This window comes from Gavialis gangeticus, unplaced genomic scaffold, assembly GCF_001723915.1.
Source record: "Gavialis gangeticus isolate Ggan-Ray unplaced genomic scaffold, GavGan_comp1, whole genome shotgun sequence".
NCBI classification, from domain to species: domain Eukaryota; kingdom Metazoa; phylum Chordata; order Crocodylia; family Gavialidae; genus Gavialis; species Gavialis gangeticus.
Genome location: NW_017729002.1, coordinates 8,299,711 through 8,309,802, shown reverse-complemented (window position 1 = coordinate 8,309,802; position 10,092 = coordinate 8,299,711). Strand labels below are relative to the sequence as shown.

Here is a 10,092-nt window from a genome sequence, read left to right as displayed (position 1 = left end):
ACACACACACACACACACACACGCTCTATCTCTCTCTCTCTTCAACCTGACAGGCACAGTGGCTGCTGTTCTCAGGCTGCTGCTGGGATAAGTTATACAAGGGCATTTTACAAAAGATTACAGTAGAACACCTTGCACCAAAACTCTCAACAATTCTCATTAAATTGTAGTACTCCAGGATAAGAAAAAACCAAAACCCCTATTAACATGAAAAATGTAGATCCCAAAATTTTACACAGTCTGAAACATCTGCTGTGCTCACAACCATACGATAAAATCCTAAATTTTAATATGGTAATAAAGATATAACCAACCCTGCATCAAGCAATATGCTCTTGCCCCAATAACTTAAGTTTTTTAGACAACCATCTCCAGATAAATTGCAGCAACAAAGATAGAACCAACAATTCTTGCACCCCATTCATCTCAAAAGGTGGTGTGAACCTCAAAGCCTAGCTGAAGCATATGAAGTACAGACAACTGAACTTGTGTTAAAATAAAAGGATGCTAAATTATGCTAACTCAATAATTAAGTCGCACAATATATTACAGAGTTAGAAAATTGAGGACTGATTGTTTTGGCAGCCATGCTGTAAAATCTTGCATATTTTATGACACACTTAACACACACTACATGTGCAACACAGCTACACTAACATTGCTGTAAAAGCCTTAACTTTATTTTCCCACTTGTGATTTTAATATACAACTGATAACAAATGCAAAGAACTACATTAATAATTGGCACTCTTAAAATTTCTAAGAAATTTCTGAAGAAAGACAAAAGCTTGAAGACATACGTATTTTGCAGGATATAGGTGTGTAGATATGTCCACAGTAATTCAAACTCCGAGTCTTGGGATCATACATCTTCAGAAATAACATTACATCATCTACAAGTTGAGAAACAAGTTACATTTCAACTTAAGCATTAATCTTAGCACATCTGAAGCTCATCTAGCTGTAAAATCCACTTTCATGCTAATAATAGCATGACAAAAATGTTCTTAGCTGACAAGCAACATGCAACCTGGTTTCCAGATCTTTTTTTCAGAATACTATTTACATACTGAACCCAAATAAGCATCCATATATAGTAGATTAAAATGCTTTTTAATACTTAATACAATTTGAAATCAATCTATTTCTACCATGGAGCACTGCAACACAATGAGAGAGGGGGCGGGGGGAGAGAGGAAGATTTTGGATTTTTCATGCTTTAGAATATACACTTACGATCTTTATCAAACTTGGGTAATGTTGCCCCTGTAGCAGCCATCTCTGGATCTACTGTTTCCAGGAATATTGTCCAAGGATTTTCATTGTCACTTAGCTCAATCATCTGTTTGTTTAAAAATGGAAAATAAAAAAAGAAATGGAGTAAAAAGTGCCTGTAGAAGACTTTAATATAGACAAAATACTATGTACTGTTTGATCAGTTCAATACATTAAAAATTAAGCAAAGTACTTCAAAGAATTTTACACCATTGGTAGAATCCTTTTTTTTTAAAGTTATAATGAGAGGAAGTTTATTAGAGTAAAAATAACAGCTACAAGTACTGTGCTGTGGTTTCTTAAATAAGCTTTATGTCCCATAGATTTTGATTGGAAATGGACTCTTTAGGCTGAATATTTACAGTTTAAAAGGGTTGTTTGTTTTTTTTTAAGTCCATGACAACTGCTAAAACAAACATTACAGCATGTGTCAGTACAACATTTAGTATCCATATTATTACTGATATTTGGGTGCAATATGTTATAACATATTCAAGGAAGCTTGTCCTTGTCTTTATGATTTGAAATACCAGTAATATATATTTAAATCTATTAACTCATATCACAAGCAGGTAAAATGATGACTGTTTCTTCTGTGACCAGGCAAAGATCTACCCTATCTGTTCTCAAAAAACAAACGAACAAGCGCCAAAATCAAAACAAACAGAAAACAAAATCAACTCTCAAAAACCTACAATTTCCCCCCAAAATAAAGATTACTGTATTAGAAACGTAATTATTTATTGCAAGTCATTTGGGGTTCTGATGTTCTACAGCTACATTTTTACAGTCAAAACTGTATGTTTTGAGACGGAGAGAAATAATTCCCCCCTCTCATCAGTGAATATTTACAGTTTTATTGCCATCTGCTTCATTATCCAACATTGCTGGTCTTTTAGTGCCATTACTTCTAGCTTGCATTGGCCATAATCGTATTTGATCCTGTGGAAATCCCTAAAAAGAACAACATTTTGAGAAAAATAGATTAAGGTACTTCATTAGAATTGGTCAAAACTAATCAGTTAACAAAAATCCAAACTATGACTGAACATCACATATACCTGGGAAATACAGACAACAATAATACAGATGGCTAGATACCATATCACAGAAAACTCACCATAGTTTGAGAAAGATTTTGAACAAATTCTGTAAGTGTGGAGTTTTTTAATACTTTGAAAACAGTGTACTTCACTTTTTCTTCATCATACATATCATTGCCTTGGTGGCCACAGAACTGGTCCTCTGTCACTATCTGAAAATGCATTTATGGGTAAGTAACTTTATATATACAGCTAGAGAATCAAAAACCCTGAGACAAATTTAATAATTGAATGCAACTGGTTTATTGGCTAGTGTAACATATGTTATAGTAAATCATCAAACATACAAGTTATTAATATAATATAAACTTATAGCCAAAATGATTTTTTTTTAAAGATGCTGACAGCTAAAAAGACAACAAGGTCAATATTTAGGCTACAATCTTGGAAACACTTATACAAATGAGTACATTTAGTACTTGACCAGTGTCAATTAATTCTACAAAACTACTCTGTGATGTTTTAGGACCTACTTCTGCAAACATATTATAGACATTTATTTAATTGGTTACTCTTCTGCAAAACCCTACAGAAACACCACCACCCAAACCATCTATGCACTGCAGAAGAACCCCAGTGTAAGTGGTGCAATTCTGGTATAGGGGCAGCTAAATACCTGCCTCTGTTCAAAAACCAAAGAGATGATTATGGGCAACATAGTAGCCTGAGGAAAAAAAGAGGAAGTGCTTACACTTATTTTGTACTGAATGGCTCCACATGGAGCCAGATCTGTGCAGGGTATGGAACAGCAGTCCCTGGAGCCAAGCTAGGTAACACTCAGGACTACAGTGGTACCTGGCTGCCTCCAAAAAAGATAATATTATCTTCACAAAAGGTAACAAAATCCTCCGAACTGGTGAGTTCAATTAGTTGAGGCCTTTGACTAGACATGCTTTATTTCTTGCACGCAACACACACCTTTCCCCCGAGAAATCAACCCCCTAAAACTGGGGTCCATGTATTATGCAGGGAAGTTGCTTTTCTGCATGGAACAGATGCACCCTGGTTTTGATTCCTGCTTCAGTGTAGCAGCTGTTGAATTACTACTCAGGCAGCTGGGGGAATCAATTGACTTAATAGCTCATTGTTGTTTAACCAGAGGTGTTAATACTCATGTGTCCTTCTAAAAGGTTTTGATGCTTCACTAATCAAGCTAATGTTTCTTAGGGCAACTCTGTTGTTCACTAGTTGAACCTGGTTTGTCTCATCCCATTTCACAGCCTCGGAGAACCTTTACTTTCAAAGATCCACACATGGGGACCAGTTTTCAGGAGCAGTTAGGGTCTCAGCTCTAGTTAAGCAGGAAAGGGAGGGCAAGTGGTGAAGATCAGGCTCTGTCCCTGCTCTATGCAGCCATAACTTTGGGGAAAAAATCTTTTCTTCATTCTTCCTTTCAAAAACAGGGTATGTATTATATTTTGGGGCATGCTGTATGTGAGAAAATACAGTAGTCATGTTTCAAAAAGTAATTCATGAAGGTGATGTACATAACTGCTCAAGCACCGCCTTCAAGTCCTGCTCATTTTATCTAAGATTTTAATTTTCCCTGAAAAAGCCATTCAGAGTTCTGTTCTTACAAGTAAAAAGAAAACAAAAAACCCTCAAATGGACCAGCCCTTTGAATGTACACCCCCCCACAATACACAAGACAGAAATATACTTGCAAGCAGATGGGAAGACTTTGCACCAAACCACGTCTATGCTTATAATATACCTGGTTTCTAGACTTCTAATTTTTTTCAAAATAATATTCAATTTCAAATTTCCAAGTGGAAGTTAGTTTCGAAGCTGACCTGCACTTGCATGTAGAGGTGAGCTTCCTGCCTCTCCTTCCTTTTCTGAGCCTCTATTCTCTTTTCTTCTTGTAGTCGTTCTACTAGTTGTTGAGGAATATCATGGTCTGTGACAGGTTGCAAAACTTCACCTCCAAAAGACAGTCAATTTTGTGATATCATTTAAAAGAATCCAACAACACTTCCATATATACATATGACTGTTCCTGGGGCAACACTATATCAGAGACAGGTTTTTTCCCCCCCATCTTTTAATTAAAAGCATTTTCTATTTGATAGTTAATGACACTCAAACTTGAGATATATATGAAACAGATCTCGTCACTGAGGCTTAGTTGTTTAAAAACAATGTGGACACAGTCCTTCCATTCATAGCACAGCCCTGGCTAGTAGAAAGCAGGGTAGACAAAGCCTTGGCTGAGATGATATAGTTGGGGATGGTCCTGTTTTGAGTAAGGGATTGGACTAGATGACCTCCTAGGCTCCCTTCCAAACCTAATTTTCTATGATTAATGAAAGCAACTCCAAAGAAAGTTTGTTATGCATTGTATATTTAAGACAATATTATGCCAGCTAAAAATATATGGAATTTTGGGGATGGGAAAGAGCCAGCTCAACCTCCTCATGCAGTTTCTGAAGTTCCATCACATGGCAAAAGTACAACAATTTAGGGTGACAACAGTGAGAGTTCATATTCTACATCACCTCATTTCATTATCTGAATCAACACACATACACACTGCTGTGTACTTACTTAATTTTGATTCCCTGATGTAAACCAACATGTAAGCATTAGTACAGTGCCGCACGGATAAGTCATCATCATGACCGCCATAATTGTGTTCAATTGCTTCTTCCTTTGTACATCGTGATACAACATCATCATCAAATTTACACCACTGGGGAAAAATGAATATTTTCATATAAAAAACTGTTCAACTGGTTCTCAAATTTAAGATTTATTCTATGCCAGGACTAGAATTCTTTCTAGTTTTTTTTAAGCAACTGGAACATGGCTTTTTCTTCAGACACAGAATTTTTTAAAGTACCCAAACAAAGTCAGGATAATGGTCACTACTTTCTATTTTCACTCAGAATACATCTTTGAAGGTTTACTGATAAGATATTTGAGCGTGTTTTATGTTAAAAACCAGAAATCCCTACTCAGTTATTCAAAGCATTTGCCTTAATAAAATCTATTAAAATAACAGATAACCACCCTTCAGCTATTTGAAGACTTATACAGAGAACAGATACTACTCTCTGGCTAAGGACAGACATTACACATAAACTGGTTTAAGTGATCAGAAACTACTTTAACCTGTAACAGAACAGATGTTCAGTGCACATAAACCAGTTTGAAAATGGCTGAAACTGGTTTGAGATAAACTTGGTTGAATGTAATATCAGACATAACTGATTTGGCTCAAACTGGTTTCTGCAATATCTGTCCCAGACAGTTAAACTTCCCGGTTTAACTTAAATCAGAGCCCCCCAACCCCACCCCTCTGCTCCCTAGCTGGAGCTCCAGCAGAGACAGGAGGCACAGCAGCGTCTGCCTGGCTTTCCTGTGCTCCTTCACCACTCCCTGCTCAAGCAGAGATTCCCCCCCTCCCCTCTCCCAGAGCAGGGACCATAGCCAGCATGTGGTATGATAGCTAGCGCCAGAAGGTGTCTGTGTAAAGCAAACAGGACAAAGGCAGACAGGACAGTGTCTGCTTAGGGTTTTTTGGAGCTAATCAACAGGTCAGCTGGTAATATCCCTCCCTTTCTTCCTTGGAAAAAGTTGTTTAAGAAGAGCCTGAATTAATGAGAGAAACTTTTGTTTTCTTGATGGGGTGCTAAATGCTCTGTTATCAACTCCCTGCTGGGCTGGTCAGAAGCAGCAAAGTTGGGGGAGGGAGAACCCCACCCTAATCAGAGGATCCTGTTTGTGCTTGGCCATGCCCCTCCCCCTCCCTCAGCTCAGCAGTGTAGAAAGGAAGGGAGGGTTGCTCTAGTGCCCCCCGCCCCCTTCTAGCCTGAGCCAGTGCAGGCATGTGCCTCCATTTTCTCAGTCTAGAGGGAATGCATGTATGGTTACAAACCAGTTCAGCTTAGCCAGGTTAGACTAACCTGCAAATATAGAATCAATTTGGGCTCAGGCTTTTTGAATGTCTGTCCCTAGCCTCTGTGGCTGCAGAAGTCAGGACAAGAGCAATGGTCTTAAATTACAATAGAGGGAATTTAGGTTAGATATTAGGAAGAACTTTCTTACAAAGATGGTCAGGCATTGGAAGAGGCTACTGAGACCCTGTGGAATATCCATCTTTAGAAGCGTTTAAGGGCAGGCTGGTTTAGGGAGGAATGATCCTGTTTTGGTCAAGGGCACTTCCTGAGGTCCCTTCCAGCCTTGCTCTTCTATGTTCTACTATCAAATTATACTTCCTTACTACCATGAAATCCCTGATGCCAATTTGTTTTGTAAAAGGAAATAAAAACAAGTGGTCCAAACTGTCCCATTGCTACTTATAAAATTTCACCACACTTTGACAACAATGAAATAAAATCTCAAAATTTCATCTTCGCTTGTAAATTATCTGTTGTGAAAATAAAAGGGAAATTACAGAGATCAGCAAATATACAAAAAAAGGCTTTTACTTTTAAAAACAAACAACTACCCAAACTATTTATGAGCAAATAAAGAGTAGAAATCTTAAAAGAAAACATACTTTGCCTATGAACTTCATATAAAATTATCAAAATAGTGCATCCCATGCTATTGAGAATATTCAAAGGAACCAAAATCATTTTTTAAAAAACAATAACAATTTGAATACATGTATTTCAGGCAAGTAGAGACATCCAGAAAGATTCTGGGCAACCCTCCCCTGCTGCACAGACTAATATTTTCTGCTGAAGCCCTACTATGTATGTATGTTACTAGATAATTTCCCAAAAAGTCTTTGGCCACAAGTCAAGAACAGATAAATGTGAACCTGCTCTTCTTAAAAAAGCAAGTAATCCCAGCATTTCCAAATCTCAATTTCAGTCCAGAGAGCAAAAGATACAAATAACTACAAAACAACAACAAAAACATTTCCCAAGCGTTCAGAAGCAGGGTGAGAAACAACCTCTTCTCAGAAAGTATTAAAAATAAATTTATTTATTCCCCTCCAAAGAACATATTATCTCCACTCTTAAGAAATGAAGAAGTTCCTAGGATGTATGTATACATCAGATGGATCTCTCAGTTTCAGGTTTTTAGAGATGATCCACTAAAGAACTTTCAACCACCTCAAAAGCTTCCTCTACAAGTCACCGAAGGAGATCCATTGCTCTTTCAATACTTACTTTGCCATCCCCTTTAGGATTTAAGTAAACAACATAATGTCCACCGTGGTTATCTCCACTGTGCACTAGTACTGCATGAAGGATGTAATTTGCAGGATCCTTAGGGTCGGTTTTTTGCAAAAATTCATCCAGTGGCAACTGCTCAGGAAATTCAAACCTAGTTTTTTAAAAAGTTCATTGTAGTTAATACAGAATAATACTTTTATGGTGAAGTGCATTTACACTTTTCAGTAAGTTTCTTTAAACTAGGGACAGAAATTACGTACAAACCAATGCAACTGATAGGACACCAGCTGAAATCTGTAATACAACAGAAGATGAGTGTGCATCAACTGCTTTCAAAAGGCCTAAAATTGGTTTAAGATAAACTTGGATGGACGCTGTATCAGACTTAACTGATTTAGGTTACATCAGTTTATTGAATTTCTGTCCAAAATCTCCTCCAGATTCAAGTTAAAACACAGCCCTCTCCCCACCCCCCCACATCACAGGATGCTATGCGCCTCCATTCAAACCCCACCTTGGAGGGTGGGTGGGCTAGCTTAGGCCCAAGCTGCCTGCTCCAGCCAACCAGGGAGGCATGCTCTAGTGCCTCCTGGCTTCTGGCCTGAGCCATTGCAGACATGTGGCTGTATTTCTGGAATCAAAAGTGAATGTCTGTTCACTTGCTTATTCGTTCAATCTATGCAACTTAGACTAACCTGTGAAGATTGAACTGATTCAGCCTCAGGCTTTTTGACAGTCTGTACTTAGCCTTAATGAAAGCTAAATCAACTAAACAACTCATGAATACAGTGCTACTTTAATTTGAAAGGAACAGCAAAATAGAATGTTTTATATATATTAGAAGTATTTACGTACACTAAGGGCCAACTTCAGTGTTATTTGCAGAGTAAAACCAGAATAATTTCAAATTAATCATGAAGTTACTTTGCATTTAAAATGTAAAACATCAGACTAGCCCAATCCCAATCCTGCTTCCACCCCTCTAACATGGTATTGCTAAAAGTGTGCAACTATTGACTATGGTTCTCCCACTTTAGACTGGAATTATATCGCCATTTTAAAAACAGACAACAGCACACATTTTCTAATTAAACTCAATTTCCTTCTTAATTTACGCTGAAAAACTGGGTACATACTGCAAATCCATTTCAAACAATGAAGCTGAAATGCCCAGAAATCACTGAATAAAGAAAGTATACCTGACTCATATTAAACCCAGGTCCACAAAGTCACAAAAGAGTTTTTCCAATTCATATCTACTTATGCAGACACAGGGGAGGCACAAGGAGTGAGGGGGGAAAGAATGAGGATAGTAGCCCTAGTTATTGTTACTTTAGCAATCTGTTAAGTTTTAAAACCAAAACTATAACCAGAATATCACAACTTGGTGGTATAAGGAAGGTTCAAAATATACAGGCATCACTGAAAAACAAAAAAACCCAATTGAACTGGTCACTTATGTCATTTTTCAGTAAATGGTTACAAATGAATACTGAAATCAGAATTTATCAATCAGAACACTAAAAATCAGTGTAGCAAATCAACATTAATTCCCAAGAATCACCAGCACCGTGTACCTTCATGCCCTTCCCTGGGACAGGAAACCCAGGTTTTCAATAGGAAACCCTGAAACCAGACTTTCGGAAACTTTCAAAAAATTCAAACTTTCAGAAAAGGAAAATTGAAGAAAATAAAAAGTGTTACCTATCATTTATCTTAATGTTTTGGTCAGTTTGAGGGTCATACATAAATCTCATAAGTTGTAGATGTAACACTGGAGGTAATGTCAGGAACTTCACACCCTTTTCTGCCTCCTGTAATTTGAAAAAAACCACAACAAATAGTTCAACATTAACTTTATCTACCCAATTTTTAACTGAAAGCCTTTTGCCTCACTTAATTATACTTTATGGATTTTTGTCCACACTACACAGTGGATTGAAAGGGACAAGAAGGATATTATATTGTTTTTTCCATGCTGGTCTTGCTGCTGCTATCATCATTTCCGAGCCTCCTACTATAATAGCATTTGAAGCCAATTAATTTAAAACCAGTCACAAATAAGGTGCATTTGTTGCAATACTGCAATGGACTAAGAATTAATGATCAAACTGTCTATGAATGAAACAAATTCAAGAAGACTGATATAGCTGTGGCTGAAGACTGCTGAGTTAAAAGAGGCTCTCCTTACAAGTAGCTTTTCCTTTTACTCACTGGGGCTAGTAGCTTAAGAGAATTCAGATGAATTCATGACCCCTAACAGGCCTTACTCAGCAGGGAAAATGGAACAGTCAACAAGAACATGGCTCCTTCAGCATGACAGGAAATCAAGGGTCTCAGCTGGAGGAGTCAGGTGCCTGTACACTAATATCAGAAGCGTGGAGAACAAGCAGGAGCTAGCCCTCCTACTCTCCAGTGGGCATTACAATCTAGTAGGAATTACACAGACCTGGTGGGACTCCTCACATGATTAGAATGCAGCCATAGAGGGCTACACCCTGCACAGAAGGCACTGAGTAGGGAAGAAAGATGGAGATGTAGCTCTCCATGTGTGGGAGCAGTACACTTCCTTGGAGGCCAAC

General features: G+C 37.7%; 1 protein-coding gene across 1 annotated transcript in view; it reads right to left on the bottom strand.

The window, feature by feature from the left end:
* Positions 1–10,092, bottom strand: part of USP7 (ubiquitin specific peptidase 7) — a 128,051-nt gene that overhangs the window by 25,507 nt on the left and 92,452 nt on the right. Inside the window, exons 12-19 of the mRNA XM_019507476.1 lie at positions 9,215–9,324; positions 7,505–7,661; positions 4,926–5,070; positions 4,172–4,302; positions 2,396–2,530; positions 2,128–2,229; positions 1,237–1,342; positions 801–893 (exon numbers count right to left, since the gene is read on the bottom strand). Of these exons, the coding sequence (XP_019363021.1) occupies positions 801–893; positions 1,237–1,342; positions 2,128–2,229; positions 2,396–2,530; positions 4,172–4,302; positions 4,926–5,070; positions 7,505–7,661; positions 9,215–9,324 (979 nt within the window). The remainder of the gene's footprint in view (positions 1–800; positions 894–1,236; positions 1,343–2,127; positions 2,230–2,395; positions 2,531–4,171; positions 4,303–4,925; positions 5,071–7,504; positions 7,662–9,214; positions 9,325–10,092) is intronic.